Here is a 27,289-nt window from a genome sequence, read left to right as displayed (position 1 = left end):
AGAGGTCGTGATTTCGCGAGCTTTTTCTGCTGTAACGTTCAATCGTTTATGCTGTGTGCGTGCACGAGGCCTTTTGCGCAAAGTTGCTGCGAATCGGCAAAATAAAATAGATTTACGGTTGCGATGGTATGGAACATTTTACAACGGGAAGCACGTTAGTTACGCGGTCGATTGGTGGTGCCCTCGCAGCGTTGCGTGTACGAGGGACAGTCTTATAGCAACGTTCTTCGTTACAGTCCTCCATGTTTGCTTTCAGGGTTTCCGGCCTGCTAACGAAAACCGGACGATTCAAAATGGCATTCGTGCGCGTTCTCGTTGTTACGACGGGGTCCGAGCTACGCACTAGAAATAAAAATGTTTAAGATTCTCACAACATCGTGTTAGTGAAAAATGTGTTCGGCCTAAGAATATTGAACGGGTTAGTCAGTGTAAGCTCTTAGTCTTAATGTCTTACTGCGACGCCTGTTAGCATTAGCATTGGGGTTAAGGATGCACATGCATGGTTGGAGCCTGTTCGGGGCCTTATTAACGTTGCTGTTTTGTTGCTTCCCACTGATAGCGCCACCACTTAAAACTCGAAACAGCGTATTAACATGTTTCCGTAACCTCATTAGTTTGGCACATGTTGGATTTGTTTAAGCTCTAATTAGCCGACATGCTAACTGCTCGGCCTCTCGCTCCACGTGGGTTGTACGTTTGCGTTGAGTGACACACGAGGTGGACCCCAAAACTGATTAGTCCGATCCGCCCCTACACTGTTTTCTTCGTAATATTATTCAATTAAACCGAGTTAATGTGTAACTTGGTTAATATTTTTCGTTTTTCTACGTTTTCTGACGCTTTACAATATTAAATGTCGACTAATGCATTAAAAGTAGCATGTAGAATAGCCCCCCCCTCCTCCCTAAAAAGTACCTAAATGTTATCTTTGATCAATGTACTTATTTTGTTTTTTAATTTTATTCCCATATAGGGAGCAAATAAGCAAGCAACTCAGAAGAAAAAGGCACCTCCTCCTCCAAAAGAAGTGGAGGAAGAATCCAGTGAAGAAGAATCCAGTGAAGATGAAGAGGTAATATTCACATTCAGACTCCTTTGGGCAGTCACATCTGTGGACATTGAAAGTAACTAAAATATGGTTTGATTTTATGTTTGTAGACTCCTCCTCCTCCTAAGGCTGTGAAAAAAGCAGCACCAGCGAAAAAAACCCCAGTTAAAAATGGAGTTGGTGCCAAAAAAGCTGAGAGTGAGGATGATGATGATGGTGAGTGGCTTCCTCACTTCATACAATGTGAACTGCAACCGTGCTTTCAGTTGTGTTGTAGTTGGTGCTTTGATCACTAGGGGGGGTAGTTCTGTCATGACACACTACAGTGCCTACCGCAGGTTTAGATGTGATCTAAACAGTTGTACATTATAAAGATTTAGACCAATAGAATGACTGTTGTAGAGTGGGTTAAACTTGCTACTTGGTGGCAAAATACTATACTGAGCAAGTCTTTCCCTCAAAATTCCACAGAAGAGGAGTCTGAAGAGGAGGCCCCCCCACCGAAAAAGACTCCTGCAAAAGCAACACCTGCTAAATCTAAGAAAGCCCCCGCAAAAGCTGAGGAGTCTGACGATGAGGAAGACGATGAGGATGGTAAGATCACTTTTGACACCTTGTTTGCTGCAGGAAGTTGGTATGTATGTTACTGTCGGTTCCATCTTCATCGGCAAACTTTGTCACCTGACCAGAAGAGTCTGAAGAAGAGGCTCCACCACCCAAGAAAGCAGCCAAACCTGCAGCTAAGCCTGCTGCGAAGGCAGCTGCAAAGCCAGTAGCAAAGGGCAAACCTGCCAAAGAGGAGTCTGAGGATGATGAAGATGAAGAGGATGACGATGAAGAGGATGATGAAGGTGGTGAGGCTAACTTATTTTGGCATTCTTGGCAGTTGTTGCACAAAGTGACTGCCAAAGGTTTGCCATGTAAATGATGATCTCTTAGGGACTTAATACTGATTCCGTATGATGTCATGAACAGATCTGATGCTGGTTAAGAGCTGGTGGTGAGAAGGTTGGTTGTTGCCGGAGTTCCTTATGAACCCTTTTTCTTTTCTTCAGAGGAAGAGATGGACACCACTCCTGCTCCAGCCACAAAGGCCAAGAAGGCAGGCATGGTGAAGGCCAAAGAAGAGTCGGAGGAGGAAGATGACGAGGAAGATGATGAGGAGGAGGATGACGACGAGGAGGAAGAAGAGGAGGGTGGGTTTTGTTGATTAAACATCTTATTGATGTCTACTTGTCTTGCACAATATACAATTTTCTGGATTATTCTAGTGTATTAAGTTTGGCTCTGTTTTTGTTTCCAGAAACCTCCAAACCTGCAGCTAAGAGGAAAGCAGAGGCCAAGAAAGAAACGCCGCCCGCAAAAAAGGCGAAGGCTGACGGTGAAGGTGGGAACTGTGCTGAGCTGTCGTGATTGACTGGCTTTGGTTTTAACTGGTTAAAATGCATCAACGCGTTGCTTTTGCTTTCTCAGGATTTTCACTGTTTGTCGGAAACCTGAACTCCAACAAGGACTTTGACGAAATAAAAACAACACTGAGGAAGTTCTTCTCCAAGAATGATCTCGAGATTGCAGATATCCGGTTAGGCAACTCCAGGTAGAGTCTTTTATCGAGGTTTTGATGTGTCGATTCCCTCTTTGCATCAGTTTTGCACCATTAAACCATTCTTGTGTCCCTTTGTCCCACAGGAAGTTCGGCTATGTCGACTTTTCATCTGAGGAGGACATGCAGAAGGCCATGGAGCTGAACGGCAAGAAGGTGATGGGTATGGAGCTGAAGCTGGACATGCCGCGCAGCAAAGAAACCACACAGGAGGACAAGAAAGGTAAAGCCCTCCCCCCCATGGGGCAAAGATTCTGGAAATGACCCCCAAACCCTCTATTTCTTGGCATGCATGAGTTGTTCAGTACTCAGGCGTGTAATGTACGGAGGAAAATGAAGTGCAGTGCTATGTCTTCGGTGCCGGTGCGTTTTCAGGTCTGCCGGTTCTATCCTCAATCACTGTGACATTATTTGACTGTGAGGACTTTGCCTCTGTGTTTTCTGACCCCTCAAAACTAATCGTCCGCGCTTCTTTTTGTCCACCAGAGAGGGACACGAGGACTCTGTTCGTTAAAAACCTGCCATACTCCGCGACAGCGGATGATCTCAAGGAAGTCTTTGAAGATGCGGTTGATATCAGAGTACCTCAAGGCCAGAATGGCAGCAACAGGGGGTAAGAACACATCGAGGTGCCATGACTAAACGTGCATTTACCAGCAGGGTTTCAGGGTGCACACACGGTTGTCTGGTTCATTGACATTTAGACACATTTCTTTTGTCCTGACAGCATTGCTTACATTGAGTTCAAAAGTGAGGCTGAGGCAGAGAAGATGCTGGAGGAGGCCCAGGGAGCTGACGTCCAGGGGCGTTCCATCATGGTGGACTTTGTTGGAGAAAAGAGCCAGAAAGGGGCCAAGGTGTCAGGTAATCAAATCACTCAACCATTATTGTCCTTGTAGTGTTTCAGCCTCATCTCATCAGTCTTCTGCTCTCTCCTGCAGCATCAGGGGCAGCGAGTAAAACACTGATCGTGAACAACCTGGCATTTAGTGCTACAGAGGATGTCCTACAGTCCACGTTTGAGAAGGCCACTTCCATCAGGATTCCACAGAGAGATGGTAGACCTAAAGGGTGAGTCCTGCACTGCACCTTCTCACAAGCTCCTCTTCCGTCTCACCCGCGGGTCTGCATGGATTCACGCAAGGAGCGCGATGCCAGGTGGGCCCCCCATTTCTAAATCTGCGTCTGCCTCAACAGGTTTGCTTTTGTGGAGTTTGAGACCGTCAACGATGCCACCGACGCGCTAGAAAACTTCAACAACACAGATATCGAGGGACGCTCGATCCGGCTGGAGTACAGCCAAAACAGCGGCAGGGGAGACGGCGGCAGAGGAAATGCTGGTAGGCGTTAAAGTCCAAACACTGGCGTTCTAGCCAAACTGGCTTTATAATGGGACCAGATATGATGAAATCTTGTCATCCAGAAACCCTGTGAGGACTCAAAGAGATAGTCAAGTCCTGATCTGTCCCGATTCAGCACATCACTTGTTTGTCATCATACCAGTGAATGTAGTTCTGAAAGTGTTCTTCCTGCCACCAGGTCCAACCAAAACACTGTTCGTCAAGGGTCTGTCTGAGGACACAACAGATCACAGCTTAAAGGAGGCATTTGATGGGGCAGTAGCAGCCAGAATAGTCACTGACAAAGATACCGGCTCCTCCAAAGGGTGAGTTTCTCCGGTCAGGTCTTGACGCTGCCGGCTCTTCTCATGAGCACCACTCTGTCTATCGGTGACAGTGAATGGATTCGCAAGAGAAGTAGAGCAAACTGACATTTACACTGGCGCTTTCCTCAGTGGAAGGTGCCCATGTCTAATGTGAAACATTTAACAGAACCGTTGGTGGGCGGGGTCTGGGTTCTCGGGGTTCATCTCCTGACGTTTTGTCTGGTTTTGGTTCTACTTGTTTAGGTTTGGCTTTGTTGATTTCGACAATGAAGCAGACTGCAAGGCCGCCAAAGAGGCCATGGATGACGGCGAGATCGACGGCAGCAAGGTGACCTTGGATTACGCCAAGCCCAAGGGTGACGGCGGCTTCCGCGGTGGCCGTGGCGGCTTCGGGGGACGGGGTGGTGGCTTCGGAGGACGTGGGGGAGGCTTTGGCGGAAGAGGCGGTGGCTTTGGTGGACGCGGTGGTGGCTTCGGCGGGCGTGGCGGCGGCGGCAGGGGACGTGGAGGTCCTCGTGGAGGTGGGCGTGGGCGTGGCGGTTTCGGAGGTAATTAAGGTCTCTTTTTTTTTTCTTTAAAGATATTTTCATGTTCCCTGGCCCTCAGGGTGAATAAGAAATGACTTTTTATATATATATCTTTCTGTTCTCATTTTAGGTGGCAGAGGTGGTGGCGGATTTGGCGTCAAACCCCAGGGAAAGAAGATCAAGTTCGATGACTAAACCTTTAGTCTATTTTACTTTTTCAATGGACTCTGGTTTCATCACTTTTCAGAGCTTTTGGACATTCCAGAAAGCATCGTGGATTATATATTTAACTGTTAATGGGCGTTTTTGCCCTTTATTTAGCCTCCATTATACCTCCCCTCCCCATGTGTGCCAGGCAGGTACTTTTGACCCTCAAAGTGCTATTTATTAGTACTGAATGTCCCTAATGCAAATCTGCACCTGTTGCCCACATTAGCTCGAATGTTTTGTTTTTTTTTTCTTTCCAGGAAGTGAAATGAAATGGGTCTGACAAATGTTTGCTGTGAAGATTCTGCTCGGCTTTGTCAGATACATTGTGTAAATGTAAACAGTTTGTATGATTTACTTTTACCTTTTGTAAAAAAACAAAAAAAAACAAACCACACACCTGTATCCATGTTTGTTTTTATTTTGTTTAGTTTTGCGTTAGGTGCCATGTTTTACTGTAATGTGCAAAGCATATTTTGATAGATTTAAGTCCATGCTCTGCAGTTGGGTATTAAATGTGGCAAAGAAGTTTCTGTCGTGTTGGACGGGGCTGGGAGGGGGGCACAATCAATGCGGGGTCGCAGTGGATGATCCTGTTATGTATGTAACAAAATGTTTGTAGTGCGCTGACTAATCTTTTGCCATCTGGAAACCGAGATTTTCACAGGATTAAATAAAATCTTGTAGGTAGTGATTTTTAAACGTCTGTCCTTGTGCAGTCTGAATCATAGTGTAATAGTTCACGCTTCCTCTGCCGTCCGCTAGGGGGCAGTCTCTGCGTAATAATGGCGGGGCTGAGCGCTTTTACGCGTGGGGGAAGTTTTCTTTGGTTTAACTGGAAATATTTCAAAATCCATCACTCCAATATTGGCCCTAAAAGTGTTTATATTTAATATAAATGTTGACATTCAAATCTCGGACGATGGCATCTACCCACGAGTGGCAGGTAGTGTGGCACCCACATGATCAGAGAACATGAGCTGCCAAGCAGGTTTTAATCTGGTGTTGGCAGACCTGATTTATTGTCGTCCTGTGGTTTTGGTGGATGAACGGGGATCTTTGTGGCGACGCTTTAGAGGAGACACACTGCTGAATAGCCCCATTTAAAGTATTTTCTTCCCTCACCCCCCACCTTGAACAGCGACAGAGGTCGTCCTTGCTTTCCTCTGGTGTTATGGCAGCTGTCTTGACTGGCCTCAGTTCCATCGGTCTCATCGGAGCCCCGCTGGTTTTCCCTTTATTGATAATCCCGAGGCAGAATTAGATGAATATGAAGTCGATGCATCACTTCGGAGGCTTCTTTTGAGGCCCTCAGGAGGATATGCTGTACGAGCACATAAACACACAAAAAGGTGAGGTCTCAGGAGGTACATTCAGAATGAGAAGCGCAAGTTTTCATCCCCACATTTTAAGAAATTAAGGATGCAAAATGCATCAGTTTGCTGGCGCAACATGGAGCAGGGTGGGTGTTCTTATTTTACCGTCACCGCACCTTGAGAATTGTGAGACAATGCATTAAAATGCGTACTGGAGCATTCTTGAGGACAAGAACAATGAGATGAAGGAATATTCTCTCCTTTTAAGTCCCAGCAACAGGTTGGATCTGGTCAGCAACAATGGAGAGGCCTTTGAGGAAACTAGAGGGATGGTGTGAAAGTTGTCTGACCCAACAAGAAATGAAGCATCAAAGGCTTTCACCGGTCAGTGTTGGCAAATTCAAGCATCCTCCTCTCTGCAGGCTCGTCTGGGACCTGCACACTTGCACACTAACCTAAGATGACAGGAAACCCAGTGGTAAGCGCTTCCTCCTTTTAAAGTCCCCCTTTCCGAGGAGGTAGTGGTTAGAAAAGCAGGTGACAAAGCCAAACGTTTTGGGGAACTACAACATGTTATGCCTCATGAGCTGAGCACAGGGCATGTAAGGGAGAGTTTAGACTGGGGTGGGGCAGTGCAGCAGATGCTCAGAAGCACAAACTTGCGCTGGCTCTGTAATAGTCGCCTGTTCATGTGGAGCATGTGTTTCCTGAAACTCAGCTTTTACTTTCACCAATAAAATGACTAAACAGCCCAATGCTGTTACATGGCGGTTTGTGGTTTTCTGACTTTGTCTTTCTCACTTCTTGATTTATTTAGAATGTTTGAACTTTAAAAAGGGACATTTTGCAATGAGATGACATTTTGTTCTTAAAAAGGGGTACCATGTTACCCTATTTAAGCCATATTATTTCCTATCTATGCTTCCTCTTCCTATTCCAGCTTTGTCTGGTGACTGGCATTAAACAGCCGGTACATTGTGTTCCAACAAACAGCATCAAAAGAAAAGAAATCTCTTTAAGCTGTGATTCAGTGCTGGCGAGTGTGCCCCTCGTGAAATACAATACAGAGAAGATCCAGTGTCTGGACGGCTTGAACGGCCTTTGTCCAGAGGTGCATTGTGCACAACAACGGGAGGGAATTCATCTTGTTCTGTGGTGACCTCTTTTGTCGTTCCGGGCCAGCTCGCCGATGAAGACATTGTGGGGAGCTTTGACTGGCAGTATTTCCCCCTGGCTCAAAAGACACACAATATTTGACGGTACAGTCGGCATAAACACCGTGAAACTTGACACTGAGTGCTGAGAAGTGGATTTTTTTTTCCGTTTGCTTATTTTTTGAGAAAGCGGTCCAGTCTGTGGGAATAACACCCACACCACCGGAAGACATTAATAGAACCTCCGCTGTCCCCAAAAGGATGTTCTGTATCGACCTTGTGTTCAAATATCGGAATAATGGAAGTTATTTCTTTAGAATCGCGATATCCAATATCTCCGTGTAAACACTGGACACTATTGTTCGGTGACTTCAACCGCTTCAAAAAGATGTTCGACGCCGATAAAGCCGACACAAAAATAGCTGATGCGGGACAGCTTTTCAAAACAATGTCAAGATGTTTATTTACAAATTACATTGTCTGTACATGTTGATTATTTTACATATATTTACACACAAAATCACCACCCACTATTAGGATTATAGAATATTCCTTTAATGTCCTCATCCAAGGCCTCACGTGGAATAACCGCCAGCACGCCGCCGCCTGTTTTGGCGGGAAATAAATTAATGTTATCGTACCAGAAATAATCTCAGTTCACAGTGTCATTGTTACGTCTCTACCGAAATTAACATCAAGTATGTCAGCACATTCACAAATGTACACAGAACAAGGGTTGACATCTTTAAAGGTGTCTTGATTTCACGCTCAAAAAGAAACAAGAAGAGTGCAATGGCCTCTACGATATCAAAAAGTGTCGATTTGTTGATTCTTTTTTTCCCCAATTTACTGAGGTAGAGTGTTATTCATTTTCCTTCTCGGCTTTAACCTATTTCTGCAACATTCTGTAAGTGTCTCACGCTAAAACGTTCTTAAAACCAGCTGTATCCTCCATTTTTAGAGGTCACACTAAATTGTTTGTATGCTGCGAGTTCTCGGCCTCACGGCCTCTTTAATCGCCAACAACTGCAATAGTGTCTATGTACGTGTTGGTGGAAAATCGGGTCTAAATACACACTAGAACAGTGGTCCAACCTGGTTGAATCCCACCTGGTCAAGTGACTTTTCCTGGAACTGAAACCTGTCGGCCTGACAGCGATGGTGCCGGCGCTAATGCCGACACCATGTTAAAGGGTGATGGTTGACCAGATATGACCAGGCGATCGAGCCGCTCAGTTAGGTTTTTGGTCAAGTCAGAAGAACAACAAAAGCTTTTCTTCCAGAACCTCTTTAAACATTTCAATGTCTTTAGTGTTAGCATGGGCTGCTCTGGGAGCCATTTTTACCCAGCCATCTTCCACAGAGTCACAAATTAGTCCAGGTAACTTTGGATTGGTGGGAAAACTCCACATAGAGGAAATTTTAGGACCATGCAAGTATGCCGAAACTATGTTATCCAAAAGGGGAATAACTCGTAGAACCTGTTGCTTACAGTCCTTCTGGTAAAGGGGAATTTTCCAGAAACTTTTACGCTTGTGATCCAAACTTGTATCCACACAGGTTCTGCCCTCCGTGTAGTTGCTGTCCTTATTTCCCCGTCAAGCTATAGAATCTCCACTTTCTGTGAGCAGACGAGGTCGCTGTTGACGACATTCCACATGTGCACGAGGTCTGGCGGGAGCAGCCGGTGCACGACAATCATGCTCCTGAAGAAACAGGGTTCTCTGTTCAGCCTGCTCTCTTTGTTTTTCACCAAGCCAAACGTCTTAAAGGCCATGTGTTTTACGGGGACGACCTCCAGGACCTCCAGACACATGCCCAAATACACATCGTCGATGGGGTAGAGATCCATGCTCTTCGCCACCCAGTGCAGTCTGCGCGCCAGTGACGCATCCATGATGAACCCTCCTCCACCAGCATATGGTGGGTAGTAGGTCTTGTTGTACAGAGTCTCAGGGATGTAGTATTTACTTTCCTTTTTGCGTATGGGTTTAGCCTTAAAAATTACGTCCCCCACAAACAAGTTCTTACCGTGGTCGCCTAGTGCCAGGAACTCGATCATGTTGCTGACGCTGACGTAGATGTCGTCGTCCCCCTTGAAGATGTAGCGGACGCTGTGGCAGTGCACGTGGAACCACTTGAGGAAGTGAGTTTCTTTGAGCGTCAGGTTGAAGAAGGTGTCCTCGAAATCCCACTGGAGAATATCCCCATATATCTGGTTCTCGAACTCCACCAGCTTCTGATGGTGCTGTCTTTCCTCCTGATTAGCCGATTGGCCGAGGAGGAAAAGAGTCCTGACCCGTTTGCCATCGACCATCTGCTCTTTGCCCCAGGTTTTCCGGATGGCCTCCCTGCGGTCGTACTGAGTGGCCACAGATTTTATCACCATGAGCAGAAACACGTCCCCTTTGCACTTCTCTGGATGGTTGATGAGCATCGGGAAGTGACGGCAGTGCTGATAGAGCACAAACCTCTTGAAATTCTGCTCAAGACTCGCAAACCAGTCGTGACTCGACAGGTTGGCGTTTGCAGAGCAGTTAGAACCCTCCACACTCCAGGTGCCGGGGGCGTCCTCGGTAATTCTGAAAAGTTCGGAAGGCCTGACTTTATGCAATGGCTGCTTTTTGTCACTCTTCCAAAAGTCTTTGGCTGTGGGATCGGATCCGGACTCCCCCCCCACAGTCGCTCGAGGCTCTCCTCTCTCCAGGTCGTCCATACGAATGTGCCTCTCCAGTTCAAAAGAAGCCCCCATGTTGATGCTCCCTCTCTGGACTACAGTCAGCGCCACCACAGCCAGGAGGAACATGGCAGCCACCATCTTGTAGATTCTCCTGCGATCTCGGTTGTTCATCCTGCGAGGAGACAGTCACGAAAACACACCATCAACACATTTTTACAGAAAGAATGAGGATGTAACAAAGATTAAAGTTCAAGTAGTGCCTGTGCGCCATCGCACGCTACCAGACCAGAGAGGGAGGCAAACCACAACGGCGATCAGTCACTTCATCAGTTACATTTTGAAAATACACATGGATCAATCTGAGGTGAGACAGATTACAGATGCCTGTGAATGTGGACATTTGTAGGAGGACGACTAATTGGCTCCAGCTTTCCAGCAGGCTGCACACTGCAGAGTGCACATACAAAAACTGCAGAGCGAGGCAGACTCACCACTATGTTGATCACACAGGCATGAACGGCTTTAACTTGGTGTAGGAGCGTTTGTAGAGACGCTACAGAATAAAGGTTTTTGAGTGGCTTCAAGCTGTCCTGGAGTCAATATTAACAAAGTATTACCTCCCGTGTTCAGGTAATTTTCAGCCAGTATGTCGCAGAATGTCATATATTACCAAAGTTTATGAGTTTTTAATCAACTTGTGAGCCGATTAAGACCCCGGGGCCGTGTCCTCACTCCCGTGTGGACCCTTGCGCCCACAGCGCAGAGGTCTGATCCGTGCGCAGCCAGAGGCACTGTTGAAACTGTTTCCCGGGCTATTGATGACTCTCTTCAGAGCAGACAAGTGTCTCGGGTCCCAACATTTCTAATATCTCTCTGAATGGCGCGTTCGCTATTTTAAAAAAAGAGAAATAATGACGAACTTCCCAAAGTTTCTTCAAAACCAACACATGCATACAAACACAAAAAGATGAAACTTACATTTTTGGGCGCGGGGCTCTATTCTTGGGGTGACCTGCGACGGTTAGTAGAACGGCTTCTCTCCAGGCGACCGCTGATGGACTCGGGATGGTCTAAAAGCGGATGCAGATGTGCGCCGCGTGTTTGAAGACTTTAGAGCACTGCCCTTCTTTCACCCTCACTCACACGTTCACACACGCGCGCGCGCACACACACACACACCGAAGTACAGCTTTGCAGACCTTCCGCGGTGACGTCGCTTCTTGACGCACTGGATGCGCGTAAAGGGCGCGCCCGTCGGGCTCGACTTCAAGAACATTTTCTATTGTCTTTTTACCGTTAAAGCACAACTCAGGGGCCTAACCGAGCTTAGTACCATTCAGCTGATGTTTGGTCTTCGTGGCTCTACCATGTGCACATATCTGAGCAGCACCAACAATTACGCACGCTTGTAAATTGTGCAACGCGCACCTGCTGCTTCTCGAAGGCTGCGCGGTTAAACGTGGCTCACTAGACGGTTTGACGTGCCAGATGCAATGAAGCTAACACGCGTATAAAAAATATTTAAAAGCAGATTCGTTTGTCGAAGAACTGCAGTTTTGGTGATTTTAAAAGCAAGACTAAAAAAAAGGAAGTCAGGCTAAGCGAGACAAGAAAGCACAAATGTGTTGTTTATATGTATCTAATAGCTATATCTTTCTTATACGTGGATTGTCAATATTAATGTGATGCCTTTTTGTCTGGCCAGCTTTTTGGATTTATCGGTGCTGAAAGGCTGAGAATTCTAGGTTTAGGGCTAAAGAGAACTGTGGGGAAAGAAGCAGAGCAGAAGAAAGACCTGGAAAGATAAGATAGTAGTGCATCTAAGAGTTATTGTGACTAAAATGTGAATTTAATTCTGATGAATATGGAGAGTTCTGCACAAACACACTCTTTTGTCCCATTCTGGGCAAAGGAAAGAACAACAAAACATCCCTTGGTACCTCCAAACAGGAATTTTTTGGATCGAAACACAGCTGTGATCAGAAAATATCTCCTTCCTCTCCTTTTCTACCCATTTCCTGGATTCAGCCAACCATCCTTCTCAGGCCCATGTGCATCCTGTTGCCTGTCGGAGCTGTTTTTTCCCATTTTCAGAGCTCCCCCTCCTACACACACTCTCTCTCTCTCTCTCTCTCTCTCACACACACACACACACACACACACTTCAGAAGCCAAGCCAAGGAAATGTGATTGCAGTCAACACAGCGATTCATTGTCATGTGAGAGGACCTGACCTCTGCAGTCTCCTTTCTCTTCTCTACTTGGAGCAATAAAACAATAATGGTGCTTTCAAGTCACATCAAGGATAACTGATAACTGTGATGACTGTCCCATGTTGGAACCATATATGCAGCGAAAGGACCATCACCTGATGATGTTATACTGGCAGTGCAATGCATCATCTTAAATACAACCACAGTCAGGATTTTCAGATCGTTAATGTGGCAAAAACAATAATAATTACAAAAGCACTTGGAGAGCACAGACCTCTACCAAGCAATTTTAAAGAATCCTGATCCAGATGCATATATATTATACATATAGGATTAATCCGGATAGCGACATATTAAAATGTCACCAGTTCTTAAACACAGTTAACTAAGAATTGGATTATATGCTCAAGGAAACTGAGACAGCAAGTGAATTATTCACTGCCAGTCTGATAGGTTAAGTGCATTTACAAGAGTATCTTATGGAATACTTTTACCCTTTAGCACAATGATGTAGAATGAGGAAATGGTGAGCTGGAGAGACATTATGGACTCAGACGTGGGCTAAAGTTTAAAGCCTCTGCCCCTGCCAGCTCCATTATCAATCATTATATATTATAATAATCCAAAGATCAACCTTAACTGCAATTAATTGTTGCTGTGTGCAACAAAATAACTAGAGAGATAAAAGCTCCCTGGTGGCATCTGCTTTTTAAACTGCTGCAGATGTCAGCTGTGGCAGAGATTTCTCAGTTGTCTCCTTCCTGTTTGCCAGGCAGACCGGAATTTACTACCACGAAGCACACTAACCAGTGGTTTGGGTTTGTTCCTTCAGTGCACACAAGGAACTGGAGGAGCATTCAGTGTAAAGGTTAACAGAGCGTTGGTGACAACAGTTCCAGGAAGGTCAGGATCCTAAAAGTGCACTTTCACTGTTCTCTGTTGCAATTGCCGGGACACAGATTTATTTGAAATACACCAGAAACCCGGCCTTCTTGTCAATATGTAACCATGTTTTTATTGACACGTACTCTTCGTTACCCGACGGATGGGTGATGGGAGAACGGTTGCTATGTGCACGGCAATAGGGACCAAAGGTTCTCAGAGAGAGAAGCAGGAAAGAAGAAGCTGAGGAGTTGGATACGCGGCTCCTTTTTTCTTTTTTAATCACGACTGCCTGGTAAACACATCTGGAATGGGGGGGGGGGGGGGGGGGGGGGGGGGGGGGGGGGTGCCAGTGACCTCTAACAAAACATCGTTATTAAAGTGGTTATAGTTGCAATTGATTGACTATATATTGACGAGCAACCTAAAATCAAAAGGTAAAGACCACCACTCCAGTGTTGTCACAGTCATTTATCTGGAAGTAAATCCAACAAAGGAGCATTTTTTGTAAAAGGGAAAAAAGGAGAGTGAGGGATTAAAAAGAAAATGCACCCTAATCTCAGCTCTGAACCCCCCCGAGTCAGCGCTTGCACTTTTGTTTTGATAGCAAGCGGCGCCTTCCTCTCCGTTGCCATTACAGCTGGAGAGAGCAAGCGTGATGCTGACCCCGGGGTTACGCGGACACCTGGCTGTGAGTGCGTCAGTCTTTCATGTGCGGCCGGTTTCCTCATATTGTGCTGGTTGCTTACTAGCAGCGTTTGCAGTCCAAACTGCTGAGTGTGTCATCTTCTGAGGATTTTTTTGGGGTGGGGGGACGTGAGAGATGTGTCCAGTTAAAGCAACTTGTAGTTCGACAAGGGCTTTTGTGTGTATTTAGCCATCAACGGGTCCCGAATGGTGCATCCTTTATGAAAGCTATTTAATACTGGTAAATACAAGAGATTAAACGGTCTGAATAACAGCAGACTGGTAACCTGGTAAAGGGAGGTCAAACCAAATGGGACACAGCATAGTTGATGCCATATATTTATTTAAATGCACATAAATGCACTGAAGCTACACGCAAAAAGCAGCAGAGCTGGCGTGATATACAATCAATAGTGTTTTGTTTTTTAATTTTAGAAATTGTAATTGTATAGGTGTTGAGATTCCAGACGTGCCTTCCGGATCACCGTTTGCTGAGGAATGGTTGTAACCGGAGCAGACTGATGATCGTTTCCCTAACGTTCAAGAATTTAGAGCACTCAAAGGATAAAGTACACAGAATTTAACAGGCATGCTGGAATGAGTATACACAGTACATAACTTAAAAGACATTTGTAATAAAAACTTTTTACGATAAAAAAAAAAGTCCTTCATTGTTTTGTTTTTTTAAATAAATTATGAAAAAAGGGTCAAACAGGTCTTTGTGGAGTTTGCCATTGTTTACATATAAATTAGCACAAATCAACAGGCTTCAGCAAATATTCAGATTCAGGGACATTTCCAACCTCTTCAGTCCTGCTCCTGTCATGACAGCTGGAGCGACGTGTTTAAGCCGGTATGTGTCGCCAACCTTATCAGCCGACGTCCCGCCCGCCGAATTCAAGGTTATGCATAAATTGTGCCGCGCGTGTTGTGTGAAACCTGGCAACAGGTTGGATTTGTCTCTGACCTCACGTTACAAAAGTTCTGGACTGGAGCGGAAGGAGGAGGAGAATGTGGCACCACAATCCTCCACATTGTTTAGAGCCCTCCTCGTCCTCCTCCTCCGGCTGATGCTTAATAATCTCTGTTGCAATGACCCTGATCACAACCTGAGGGGATGATGTTACAGGAAGCACAAGAAACAGGGGGGGGGTCGGGGGTCCATGTTGACAGACCATCTCTTCACCGCCTCTGTGAATAGCTGCCTGAAAGGAAACACAAAAGAAGAAACGAGAGGTGGGTCAGCTGGGGGTGTAAATACATTTGTTTAATATAAATAAATGAACATAAATGAAGTCATTATGATGTCCACAGATGTCTTCCACATCAGGACATGTGGACGTTTCTTACTGGCTGAGGTGTGCACACAACGTGAGCTCACATTTCACAATTCATCCTGCCATGACTAAAAATACAAGTACATGTTTTGGAAAAGTACGTTTGTGGCTCTCGGATATGATGGATTTCCAGTTTTGAAGCGATCCCTCCAGCATGGCAGTTGTTTGACAAACTAATCTACTTCCTCCACTTTATCTGACACAATGGGGATCTCTCAACGTGCGCTGTCAGGTAGTGAAAAACGCAGCCTTTCCGTTGGCCGGGTAGGTGGTCGGCTAAAAAAAAAAAAGCATTTTCCATCCATTCTTCAGCCAGGAGATCATCTCTGTCACTCACAACGCACGTTTCCTAAAAGCAGGCCTGAAAGTGAACCTATTCCAACATGTTCTGGAGCTGCCTAAGTCCAACAAGCAGGAATATTTCAGAACAATAAAGCTTGAAAGTCTGCAGAAGCTGAGGGAGAACAAAGAGCTAGCAGTTGGAAGCAACAATTGATTTGTGAATGTATGTGAATAAGCCTTGAAGCTGCAGTTAGTCGCTCCATGGTGAGCTGGTGTCTGACATTTGCCAGAGCAATAAAAGAAGAGACAGACGGATGTATTATCAACATCTAACATCTCTCAGCTGCAGTTTCAAATGATGTCAGTGGACTGTGTGTGAGATACGAGGACACGGGTGTGCTGCAGTGTGCGTTAGCGCGTCCCCTAACATGTTTCACCTTGTCACATTCCACCTGGCTCCAGATTTTGGCTTGAACTGTTAAGTTTTAGGGTTAGTTTATTCAGCGGAAGAGCTGGAGGTAACTTCTGTATCCAATCTAATAAAGAAGCATCAGTGAGCGTGTGCTGATTTTATCTCTGGAGTAAAGAGCAGAGCAGCCACTGATCAGCCCATATTTCTTCTAATGTCTCGGGCTTTTAACATTAAGATGGAGGGCATGGGGATATGTGGTTCTGGTGGAGAGTCCTGGTGAATTATGCTGTATTGTTAAACAAAAGAAACAGCAACCAGAAAAAGTTTCCCATATTCAGAAGATGTTTTTGAATTTGGGACTCGATGCACTATATTGTTGTCTAATATAAGATGAAAAAGGAACTGGTAAAGTACAACACAAACAACTTATTTACAACACATCAGGAGGTAAACAGGTGAGAGCGCAAAGAGGTAGAACTGAAATGATGGTTGATATCCTGGCTGCTTCACAGTTGTTTTGTCGAACTTAACTCTATAAAATGTTTCTGTTTTTCTGCTCACATCTCAGCAATTTCAGAGTATTTCCCTGAAAACATGAAAATATGCTTACTTGTACTCGAGTGTCCTCCTTCTGAGGAGCTCGTGGAGCCCGGCCGGCTGCTCCGATGTGGCTCTGACGGGGAAAACCGGGGGGATGGGCTCAGGCCTCGAGCGTCTCCCCTGTCGGCAGTCGTGAGAGGCGTACGGATGATCATGTCGCGACTTACAAATGCAGAGATGCCATCAACACTAACAAAAGAAGGGAAAAGAGTATGAAGCATTAAAAATGATACAAAGAGAGTTGATCCCTCATCGTGTTGACTCATGAAGACTCTGCTGTGCAGCACAACTGCCTTTGGGAAGACTTTTCTGGGAGACTGAGACGGCCCCATTCACCTAATACCCAAACATGGTCAATGTCCTTATCAGAGAGCAGCCAAATGATCCACATCCTGAGGAGCAACTCTACACCATAACAGAGGGGTTGGCTTCATTCCACTCACAAATAATCTTCTATAAAACTCAGAGTTTCCTATTCTTCTTTTATGCTTGAAGACTAGAAAAACCCAAAGTGTGTGGTCTCAATAAATGACCTCGTTCTGCTAAGATTCACCTGCCCACCTATTGTCCTCTCCTGAATGCTGCATTGAGTTAAAAAATAAATAAAATAAAAATAAAAAAAAAAAGCTAAAATGAAGCTGCTGATATCAGTAGTGTGTGAACATTTTGTGCTCCTGGAAGACGCAGTAGAACAGATAACACAAGAGGCTTCTGGGACCCATTACTCAGGCTTCAGGAGTCAAGTTCCCCTGGGATTTCAAAGGACAATCAGTGCGAGTTGGATTGAATGGGCCTCTTTGTGGGCACTGCTCTTTTAAACGCATGTCACAGACTCGCAGAGCAGCTTGGAGATGCTGAGTCACTGGTCGGCACGACTCACGGCCCCGAGCCAGGGCTGTCTCCACAGACACGCTTTCACACTGGCCGGTATGTTCGCTCCCCTCTGCACACGTGCTGCAGTCTGGTCAATATCCCACTCAATACTCAATAGTCTTCAGTTGTTGTAAGAGAATATTGGACAAAGGCACCAGTGCAAGGTTTGTGTCAAGCACCTTTCAAAGTCGCGGTATCCATTACGCTCGGCGCTGGCTCGGCTGCCACAGCGTGTAGGAGGTCGAGAGTCGTATCTGGAAAGAGGAACATTTCCTCCCTCGGTCTTTGGTTTACTTGAAAGGTATTCCCTGTCCTTGTTACCCTCGTCTTCTCGACAGCCAGACTGATAATTCCTGTAAATGACGCAAAGTGAATTCATACCTCTCACCACAAACACTTTCTATTCACACTTTGAAATTGCATTGATATTTTAAAAAGATACAAGAAACAAGAGCAAGAAATTGAATAACACTTGATAGTCCCTTGTTCACTCAAAATTGTTATTTCCCTTCATGTCTGCAGTGTATTTCAGTATGATGTGGTTTTGTTTCAGTCCCGTCCGGCTGCTGCTTGATCTTGTATGAACAAGCGAGGCGGGCAAACTTCATGGCACCCACATTGTTCAGGGGTTTAATACACAAGGTGGAGAAATCAAAAACATCTAACACAATATGACATTGTGGACGTGGGCATGTAACCCACGTTCCATGGACGTTCCTCTGAGAGCTCGGTGTGACCGGACGTTGCAAAGTCTCGTCAACGTCTGGCTGCGGCAGAGGGGTCGACTTCCTCCTCCACTTTGTCACGTTGGTCATAATCTGGGGAATCAAACAAAGTACCCCATATAAAATAGTTCCGAAAGGCAAACCTCTCCGTTGCAGGGCTGTATTTCTCTTTCCTTTTTGTGCTTCCCTGACAGGTTAAAAAACACATGGTCTTTCTTGTGGACCATGAACACATATCCAACAACAGCATAAAGGTATGTATACATACTGCTTCAAGTAAAGGTCAGTGGACGAGGATGTTTAATTAGCATAGGGTAAGTGAGAGTCACATGTTTGCTCTTACACCCAGGTACTCAGTCGTCAGCAGACTCTCCCCAGAGAGCTCTCTTGGTTCTGGCTGAAGGGTTTCATCTGTGTCAGCGTATGTATCCATTAAATCCTCCTGTCACAAAACAGTAACTCAGGTGAGATTCATCCAAGTTGTTTAAGATAAAGGACACGATTCATCAGTACTTTCCATCATACTATAACTACTGCATACATCAGTGACCTTTCATATCAGCACCATGGTATCTGCAGGTGAAACCACAGTGTTGTCTCTCTCTCCAGCTGGTATTCTCAGGTCCAAACATCATGGTCTCTGGATGGTGATGTGGCAGTGGTAACCACACCACAATCCATCTGGTCCATGATCTCCAGCTTTGCTACTTGCTATTCCAGTGCTGTCCCTAACCTTTACCAAGGAGGTTTATTCCTAATTTCCTCATTCCATGTGTGTCAGAAATAACTTAGGGATGAATGAACTCAAGAGCTGGTGTTTTTTTGCAATCAAATATCTCCATGATGGAGTCATACATCTAAAACACACCATTACAAAGTCTGACTGAAATGTGTTAAAAAAAGAACTCAGAGATTTTGACCATTTCAAATTCAAACACACCTCTTATCTCGATAACCCACTTTCCCACAGATATACAGTAATACCTGCCAGATCCAAACCCCTCCCGAAACGCACGTAAGCTCGCACGCACCCACAGGTGGGACTCACCAATTATCTGTGTCATCGTGAGATCTACATGTTTGGAACAGGTGTCAAATTCATGGTTTTGTTACCCGCTACCTCTCCTCTTGCTCTCATTCTTCGTTTATCTTATTTGATGATCTGTGTTTGTGTTTACAGCCTTATACACAACTACCCGTGGTAATTATTTTCACATGGTTATGTAACATGATCCGTAAAACAATCTTTGTCTAGTAATTTCAGGACTTACAGCATACTCCTCTTCTACTTCATTATCTGACTCTGGTCCTTGCACTTGAGCTGCATCAGGGGAGGCAAAAATCAACACAAGCAAGCAGATAATGAGGAATAAGAAGTATTCCTAAAAGTCTTCTGTACAGCAGGAAAGATGTGTATACAATAAAGGTGTCATAAAAGGGAATTTGAGTTTACTGACCTGAGTTGAGCTGATCGATGATGAACTTGATCTGTCTGTTGTGGTGGGGGTTCCTGTCCTTGCTGTAGCAGCAGAGAATCTCCTCGACACTCTGGGGAAAAAGAGTTTTCTGTGATTTTTGGCCAGTGACAATAAAGAAACTCATTAGAGCGACTCCGGCTGTCAATTGGTGGAAAGGTGAGCGTAATAGCTGGTGACAAAATGTTGGTAAAGATGTTTACGCAGACAAATCTTTATTAATTCACCGCAAACGTGACGTTCACAAAATGAAGATATAGATATAATACAGCAAAGCATTTTCATCAACCTTGACAGTTGCTTGACCGTCATTTTTACTATTTTTATCAGCGCTGAGACAATGTTTATCACACAGGATGGACCCAGGCCCATATTTCTTTTTTCCCCTCCTGTACAAGCTGCATCAGTCATGACAAACCAGATGAATATTTTTGGCTGGAGCCAAAACAAAGAGTGTCTGTTTCCTCCATGCAGGTGAAGTTGTTTTTGTCATCTCACCATTTCTTTGGCTTCCTGTCTCACGGAGGGAATATACAGGATATTGTACAGGGCTCCATTGACATATGGCCATATCTGAGGACAAAGTCACACAAACATGGGAATAATAAGTGGGCTCTGTCCAGCACATCATATTAGTAGACAGCTTGACAAGTGCAGGCAGTTGTGTGAGACACCTGGTGGTTCTCGTGTCCGAGGAGATCAGTAAGGACCTTCAGCACATGCTTGGCGTTCTCCGCACACTTCCATTTCCCTGTGTAAAACAGCAGTCAGTATGACTGGACCAAACTAAAACACACACACACACACACACACACGCACACACACACACACACACACACACACATATCCTGCCTGTACCTTTTGTCCTTAGACACAAGTTCATAAGCAGAGCTGTAGAATATATGAGGGTGTTGTCATTGAGGAAGTCTGAGTGCTGCAGCTCATCCACCAACCAGCTGATCAGATCATCTTCTATCATGGCAGTTTGCTGACTCCTCCTGTCACAAAATGAATTACCTTTAGCATTTTTTTCTATTCTTCACATGCCTATTAAGACCGCATAAAATCACAGTGATAATTCCAGAACAAACAAAGCAATTATAAAAGAATACTGAGTAACTTAAATAGAAGGACCACAGGAAGTTGACCTGAGGCTGAGTTTCTGGAGGGCCATAAGCACAATCTCTCTCGTTGGGGAGTCTTTTTCCTCTGTCTTGAGTGTGTCTGTCAGTAGTTTCGGAAGAATGGGGATTTGGGAGAGGTATGCTCGACCTGGAAGTGTCAACACAACATGGATGTGTGATGAAACTGCCATGACTACTTCAAATACCGTCCACTATTGTCAGTTTCTTAAAAAAAGAAAACAAACTATATCAGGGCTATTGTTCAACTATAAAGTAGTATGTTTTCCATATTACGTAGACGCAATGTTAATACACAAAGAAATAACAATGTCTAACCATCAGTGACAGAGTTACCTTCTGCAAGGGAAGCAAATGCGTTGAGGAGACGAGCCATGTTATGGCGAATGATCTCATTGTCTGATGCCATCAGATGAAGCACCGTTTTCTATGAAAGAGTTCAAATAAAGTTTTAACATTTCTCAGGGATTTAGATTGTAAGAGAAGTGAAGCCCTCAATGGAACAAAGAGACGTTCATCAACAATTACCCTGAATTAAATCCAGAATCAAATCCTTTTGAGAGGACAAAGAATCGGAATGCTGGCTGACATTAAAATTGTACCCTTGCTGAAAAACACTAAACCTTTTGTGAAGACTATAATTTAAAGAAGGATTTATTTTTCCACTAGGAATGTGGCTCTTTCCAGTGTCATAAAGAGGAGAGCTACAACATTGTGGTAAATACAAAGACATGGGGCTCAGGTGTGAAGATCATTTACGCTTCTAGTAAAACAGCAAAAGCACAGAAGCCTCTTGTTAAAAGCTCCATCAAGGAAGAGTAAAAACGCACCCTATGATGCAAACAATGGAGTGTCATCTTTAACTGATCAGGGCTTCGATTACAGTGCTGTTTCCACGAAACCTCAACATTTATTTTTTAAAATAAGTATAACAAATTGAATTGCTGTTTAATGACTTTCTGCCAACAGTAAATCTGAATCAACTAGCAGACAAGGCTGCAGCCGTATGATCCCACCTGTTTAGCACTGTGACACTCCAGCAGATCATTGTTGATGTAAGCTTGAAGCACCGTGTCTCTTTGTTCTCCAGGAAGTGAACGAGTGAGTCTCTAAAAAAATAATTAGCCCAGACAACTTGTAAGTATAAGAAATAGAGAAAGTAAGGTGGCAGGAATATAAAGACACACCCAACGCAACGCTTGAAGAAGCAGGGACTTGAGTCTGTCTCGGCCTTCGATCAAGTCCTTCTTCACCTTCTCATAGTCCAGGGAAGGCAGCATGGGAACCTCCTTAGATCTACTGAGATCAAAACAAGGACTGAAGACACATATGGACCGTTCTTAATCATGACACTGGAAAACTGAAGACTTACTGTGATGTAATGGACGCTCGCAGCATTGAGGATGCCTGTAAAGCAGATTAACAACAACAAAACATATTTAACATAAATTTAGGCTCAGTATGGAAAATGGCACCCACTTGGTTGGTCTTTTGTCGTGCTTGTAGTACAGTTAGTGGGTGCAGATGAGTGGATAACCTTTCCTTTTAGACATGCAAATGTCATGCTGGTGAAACATGCTCAATCCCTACTGGTAGTAGAGTGCAGTTTTGGAAGCATTGCCCATGCAGTTAGTAGGTCATTGTAATTCTGCTCTCTCGTCTGACAGAGTGCAGGTTTGTATGAACCAACCATGCATTTGTTAGATCGGTGGCCTTCATATTATATTGTTTTTGAGGTTTTGAAAAGGGCTTTGGCTGGAGATTCCAGGCTCCTTCAGCAGGAGCTGTGTGAGGTCTTTGCTTTGGTGTATAAAAAATCTCCAATGCTACAATCAAACTGCTTTGGAAACATCAGGGAATTAAAATTAGTGTTTTCAATTTTTGATTTCCTAGTAATTTAAGACGCTTTGTTCCTCCTGTTTCAGCTGCACAAAGACAGACATTCAAAGTAAAGTTGTATGAGGATCTCATGTCTAGTTACGCTTTACAGAGTTCAACTCAACTGGAGAGTTTATATTGAGTCTAAAACGCACATCCACACCCACATCTGCAGCATGAACAGCCTCATACAACTCCACTTGGGAACAGTAGAGAAATAAAGAAGTGGGTGCAAGCTCAAGAGGTAAAGATGAAAAATGAAACTTACATAGCCATCATCATAGGGACTTATAGTGTAATATCCCTTTTTGGACAAGAGCATGGTGCACAAAAAACAAAGCACACAGAGAAGGTTGATCAACTCAGGACAGAGAGAAGCAAGATGTTGCAGAGTCCAGCATCACTATGAATGTCACTGACAGCAAGTGTGATTCTTCAGGATTGTAAGGCCTGTTCCTACAGGTTTCCATTTTAAATGTCTTTTATGACACTATGAATGTGGCCTATGTCTCAACACTTTCAGATTTTGTCAACAATGGATGGGTTTGTTAGTGAATTTGTTGTAGTGGGTGAGGAGAGAAGAGAAAGATGCTCACAGTGCCAGGCCTGGTGAAGTCAGTGCTCTGCCTCATCTGGCTGCTGAACAGCTGCACGTACACGCTCTGTATGTACTCAGGAGAGATCTGTAAATGCACAGCAGGCCCAGAGCTTTGATACACAAATAATCTAAGAATGGGTGTAAGAATATGGAAAAGAAGGACAATTCGTTCTACATGTATAATGTCAGGGAGCGGAAACACTGTTTGAAACCCACCGTCTTTCCGCTGATGGTGGCTTCCAGAGCATCAACCAGCTCTGCTGTGGTTTCTGTCAGGTTGCAGTAGTCGGCCTGCATCTTTTGAAACCTCTGCACATAATCAGCATTGCGGCGTTCTGATTCCATTAGCTGAAGTTGTAACTGCTGTAAAACCTCTGTGCAGATACACAAACACACAAGATGATGCCTGTAAAAAATCCCGATTGATGATGATTGATGATTCCAGATAAACGGTAGATGCTTCATAACCAGCAGTGCAATGGTTATAAGTTCCTATAGGGGGAAATAGGCCCTGGATTGAACATTTTCCTAACTCGCTGAAAGGTTAGAAATCTGACAGTATGATTATTTTAAAGCTTAATTATTAAACAGATTACTCTATATAAAAGGTAATGGTTAACTATTATGAATATCTGAATGGTTTTATGATGTTTTAAGATGAAATAAAGACAATCTGATAGATATACAGTACACTGATGAAAGAAGGATCATTATTTAAGGGATAATTACCATTTGTACTCTGTCCTGCCTCCTTCTGAATGATACCTGTTAAAGAATATGCAGTAGTACTTAAGTGCAAACATTTATGTTGCATATGTTTCCGTGTCTCTTTGTCCTCCTCAAAAGCTACGTTATTTGCAAAAGGGTGAAAGCATATAAGACAAACACAAATTGTTTGACACATCCTGTTTGCCTTTGTAAAATCCCCAAAGAAACCATTTGTTTGAGATTACCATATTCTCTTTTGTCCCGTTAAGAGATTTGAGTTCTGACATGTGATCAATGAAAGGCGTTTTAACATGAGAGCGATGAAGCGTTTTGGGTGGGTAAACCAACCTTTCAGTGGATAAGATGTGAGCAGCCAGAGCCATCTGCAATGACATGTTCTCTCAGTGTCATATTAGTTTTATAACCTTTTCCTTTGTGTTCACACAACAATGTAATTTGCTCCTGGTCTGCCCAGCTGGTATATGTTTATTGAGAAGCTGAACTGGGTTTCCAGTAAAAGCAACACCATTTGTTTCACAATTTGTCGGAATTTCAAGAGTTTGCATGAGTCATTCAAGCATGTGCAGTCTGTATGTAAATGAAGGAGGATGTGTTTAGGCATATAAATATATTTAAATCATGAAAACAGTGCGAATAATTATTTGCAGGAATATTTTACTTTTTAGATTGAAATATGCATCACAAAAAGGAATAAATCTCACCCCTCTTTATTATCATTGCTCTCTTGATTTAGTTGTGTTTGCCCAACAACTGATTTTCAGTTGCAGTCGAGACATTTGTGACCATTGGTGAGTCTACAAAGTGGTTTTCTGGTTCTGAACACTGTCATTTGCAATCCAAAAGGAATTTTGTGGGACAACACCCAAACAATCAAAAGGTTGATTTAAAAGGTAGAAAGGGAGTACCGGTATATCAAAGACTTGGAAAACACACTTCTAATGTTGGCCTGTGTCATTTGTAATTACTTATGTGCAAAGGTCACAATATAAAGGATACATATAAATTCAGGAGCCTTGGAGTGTTGGATGGCTTCAGTGTTGCTGACAGGAACTGTTTAAGTTTATCTTTCAACTGCAAAGCCCAGGAATCCTACACGAAGGTCAGGTTCATGAGAAAAACTGTCAGGAACAATGCAAATATAATAAACTGTGACATTCAATGAGACAAAGTGCCAGACCTGGAAAAGGGTTTTGAAGGAAGGGTGGATGCTCGGATTGGAAATGAAAGGCAAAGCATAGTAAGGCAGGAACTTTGTGTGCTGGCTCAGGACTGTGCCACGAGTCTCCAGGTATTGCTTGAATGAGTGCCTCCTCTCTTCCAGTTCAGCCTGGTCCTGGACAGGCATTATGCATTTGCCAGCAAATAGGTTTATTAGTCATCAAAAAACTCTCAGCAAAGCTTGTTATGTAAAAACTGTCTTCACTTTTTAAAAAATAGGACAGCAGTTACTTAAACCATCACCCTTGCGTGCGTGTCACCATGACTATGACACTTTGTCAATACTGGAGAGGATTATTTACCAAAAGAGAAAGCACAACAACCCAAAGGATAAATGCCTTTAGCACCGCTTAGTGGTGATTCGCGTAAATAACACATAATGTTCTAAAGTCAACGGGATTGTAAGAAATAATCTAAAAACGCAGGGCTACAAAATCAAATACATGCATTAAAATAGTGAAGAGATCGATGTCCATACGTATGTGGCAAGATGACTCCTCCATGGATAGATGGTGAAGTGAATGTGGAGGTCAAACTCCAAGCTCAAAGCCTCAGCGTCTGTATCCATGACCTCAGGCGGGATACTGTCTGCCCACAGTTCATAGAAGACTTTGTGGTCTCCATCATCAAAACACTCAATGAAGTTCTTCTACAAAAGTGTGAATAAGGGGGAATAAGTTGATAATCAAGAACTGACAATAAAAGGTTCTCAGAATGCAACCCAAATATGTAAAATTAAATTATTAAAATTATTAAAATTAATTGTGACATCCATCATAAATTGCTGCTCAGCCTTATCAAACATTATTAGGTGTCCAAAACAAACTGGATCCAAAGGGCATTATTTACCTGAATGGTGTGAGACTTTGAGTCTCTGAAAGCACTTCCCTGAGGTTTTGAAACAAGCTTTCCTTTGTTCTTGCACTCTTTTTCAAAAATGTGAATGGTCTCATCAAACTCCTCAAACTTAAGATACTAACACAAACACAAGACAAGCTACGTGGTTAACTTTTGCAGAAAAAGCACAATTGTAAATTGTGATTTTTTAAAAAGTTTTTTTAAGCGAATGCATTTTAAAATTGAATTTACCTCCTTTATCATCCCAAGAATATTGGCCTCAGCGGCCAAAATATCTCCCATTGTGGTTGCCTCCCTGGCACTCATTTGAATGCATTCAATCTGAAAAAACAAAGTTTTTGGTTTTTATATTAAGTGTGGCTCCAGTACTCCAATATAGTGATGACAGTTCAAGCTATTATCAGTAAGTAAATTTCAGCTCATTTAAGACTAATTATGTCTTCCAACTTTCTGCAAAGAAAGCCATTTATGATATCGGCACCTATATAAGCTTGAATTACTCAGAATCAGTAGAGCTTCCATTACAACAGCATGGAGGCATAGCAATAAAAGCAATCAGCTGGACATCCATAGAAATAATGTTTATTGATGCCACGTTAGACTTATTCACAAAAATTGTTCGCTATGATAAAAAAGAAATTCGGGTGTTTGATTCTCTAAATGGTTTTAATTTATAAGGCTTAGATAGTAGTTATATGGAAAAGCACGTTTAAATACCAATTGTGTCTACGTCATTAGCTCTATGATAAACCACGCTACATCAACAACAAGCTACAGCTCATAAATACCTGCCCTTTAAAGTTATCGAAAACTGCTATTGTGGTTTTAAAATGTTGTCATTATAGCATTCAATTGATATTTAGGGTAGTTTAACTGTGGCAAGCGCATAACCAAATAACCTACCAATGCTAACAAACAAGCTAACTTAGTGAGAGAAATTTAATTTGGTTTATATTTTCTTACCTTATTCAAGCATGATATAGCTTGTGAAATCAGTGTACATCTCTCTGTCGTGTTCGTTCGGAATTTAAACGTTTACCCTCGTTTTACGGCGAGATTTAAACCCGTCGGTCCACTCATATTAAACAACTAACCATTAGTTAGCAACCAAAGGACGCTGTAACACCTTAGCAACCACACGGTTGGGAATGAAGACCGAAAAGTGGTGCTAAGTGTCGT

General features: G+C 43.6%; 3 protein-coding genes and 1 non-coding gene across 14 annotated transcripts in view; 2 read left to right on the top strand and 2 right to left on the bottom strand.

Annotated features, from left to right (window-relative positions):
- The window catches only part of ncl (nucleolin), a 5,923-nt gene extending 167 nt beyond the window's left edge, over positions 1 to 5,756 (top strand). Inside the window, exons 2-16 of one of the 6 annotated variants that reach the window (XM_011614980.2) lie at positions 974 to 1,072; positions 1,159 to 1,258; positions 1,520 to 1,642; positions 1,738 to 1,902; positions 2,104 to 2,244; positions 2,352 to 2,435; positions 2,522 to 2,645; positions 2,738 to 2,874; positions 3,138 to 3,264; positions 3,379 to 3,515; positions 3,593 to 3,722; positions 3,849 to 3,991; positions 4,191 to 4,317; positions 4,561 to 4,865; positions 4,975 to 5,756. In XM_011614980.2, coding sequence (XP_011613282.2) covers positions 974 to 1,072; positions 1,159 to 1,258; positions 1,520 to 1,642; positions 1,738 to 1,902; positions 2,104 to 2,244; positions 2,352 to 2,435; positions 2,522 to 2,645; positions 2,738 to 2,874; positions 3,138 to 3,264; positions 3,379 to 3,515; positions 3,593 to 3,722; positions 3,849 to 3,991; positions 4,191 to 4,317; positions 4,561 to 4,865; positions 4,975 to 5,039 — 2,007 coding nt within the window. In that variant the 3' untranslated portion in view covers positions 5,040 to 5,756. Of the gene's footprint in view, positions 1 to 973; positions 1,073 to 1,158; positions 1,265 to 1,519; positions 1,643 to 1,737; positions 1,903 to 2,103; positions 2,245 to 2,351; positions 2,436 to 2,521; positions 2,646 to 2,737; positions 2,875 to 3,137; positions 3,265 to 3,378; positions 3,516 to 3,592; positions 3,723 to 3,848; positions 3,992 to 4,190; positions 4,318 to 4,560; positions 4,875 to 4,974 lie in introns of all 6 variants that reach the window. The other 5 variants (XM_011614979.2, XM_029828314.1, XM_011614977.2 and 2 more) reach the window with 5 other exon arrangements.
- Positions 2,925 to 3,061, top strand: LOC115247384 (small nucleolar RNA SNORA57). Its single transcript, XR_003886457.1, has one exon. It is a non-coding gene; the product is annotated as a small nucleolar RNA SNORA57 (small nucleolar RNA).
- A 2,202-nt stretch (positions 5,757 to 7,958) lies between the features above and the next one.
- Positions 7,959 to 11,473, bottom strand: b3gnt7 (UDP-GlcNAc:betaGal beta-1,3-N-acetylglucosaminyltransferase 7). Of its 3 annotated transcripts, none has more exons than XM_029828698.1 (3): positions 11,180 to 11,473; positions 10,872 to 11,090; positions 7,959 to 10,791 (listed from the first exon to the last, which is right to left on the bottom strand). In XM_029828698.1, the coding sequence occupies exon 3, from the start codon at positions 10,370 to 10,372 to the stop codon at positions 9,125 to 9,127; it is 1,248 nt and encodes a 415-aa protein (XP_029684558.1). In that variant the 5' UTR covers positions 10,373 to 10,791; positions 10,872 to 11,090; positions 11,180 to 11,473; the 3' UTR covers positions 7,959 to 9,124. The 3 variants fall into 3 exon arrangements, with proteins under 3 accessions (XP_029684558.1, XP_029684559.1, XP_003974344.2); XM_029828699.1 differs by having other exon boundaries at positions 7,959 to 10,373; positions 11,180 to 11,472; XM_003974295.3 differs by lacking the exon at positions 10,872 to 11,090 and having other exon boundaries at positions 7,959 to 10,373; positions 11,180 to 11,471.
- Positions 11,474 to 14,308: 2,835 nt separating this feature from the next.
- armc9 (armadillo repeat containing 9) lies at positions 14,309 to 27,261 on the bottom strand. Of its 4 annotated transcripts, none has more exons than XM_011614973.2 (25): positions 27,074 to 27,261; positions 26,342 to 26,431; positions 26,102 to 26,227; positions 25,731 to 25,901; positions 25,212 to 25,367; positions 25,031 to 25,123; positions 24,035 to 24,059; positions 23,522 to 23,679; positions 23,304 to 23,390; positions 22,976 to 23,011; positions 22,202 to 22,236; positions 22,017 to 22,128; positions 21,846 to 21,938; positions 21,166 to 21,256; positions 20,836 to 20,959; positions 20,546 to 20,685; positions 20,362 to 20,438; positions 20,186 to 20,260; positions 19,670 to 19,760; positions 19,484 to 19,533; positions 18,556 to 18,654; positions 18,190 to 18,305; positions 17,667 to 17,840; positions 16,625 to 16,803; positions 14,309 to 15,188 (listed from the first exon to the last, which is right to left on the bottom strand). In XM_011614973.2, exons 2-25 carry the CDS (start codon positions 26,414 to 26,416, stop codon positions 15,166 to 15,168), a joined length of 2,406 nt encoding a protein of 801 aa, XP_011613275.2. In that variant the 5' UTR covers positions 26,417 to 26,431; positions 27,074 to 27,261; the 3' UTR covers positions 14,309 to 15,165. The 4 variants fall into 4 exon arrangements, with proteins under 4 accessions (XP_011613275.2, XP_011613277.2, XP_003974343.3 ...); XM_011614975.2 differs by having other exon boundaries at positions 22,017 to 22,125; XM_003974294.3 differs by lacking the exon at positions 22,976 to 23,011.
- Between the last annotated feature and the right edge of the window lie 28 nt (positions 27,262 to 27,289).

Source organism: Takifugu rubripes, chromosome 20 (assembly GCF_901000725.2).
Source record: "Takifugu rubripes chromosome 20, fTakRub1.2, whole genome shotgun sequence".
Taxonomy (NCBI): Eukaryota; Metazoa; Chordata; class Actinopteri; order Tetraodontiformes; family Tetraodontidae; genus Takifugu; species Takifugu rubripes.
The sequence above is the reverse complement of the archived record's forward strand: the minus strand, read 5'-3'. Positions and strand labels throughout refer to the sequence as shown.

Excerpts from the sequence above, each read along its gene's own strand:
- armc9 (XM_011614973.2), bottom strand. The coding sequence starts at position 26,416 with ATGAGTGCCAGGGAGGCAACCACAATGGGAGATATTTTGGCCGCTGAG. Across the intron at positions 21,939-22,016 it reads TTCTTCAAGCGTTGCGTTGG|AGACTCACTCGTTCACTTCC; the intron begins GTGTGTCTTTAT and ends TTATTTTTTTAG. Across the intron at positions 19,534-19,669 it reads CATCGATCAGCTCAACTCAG|CTCAAGTGCAAGGACCAGAG; the intron begins GTCAGTAAACTC and ends CCCCTGATGCAG.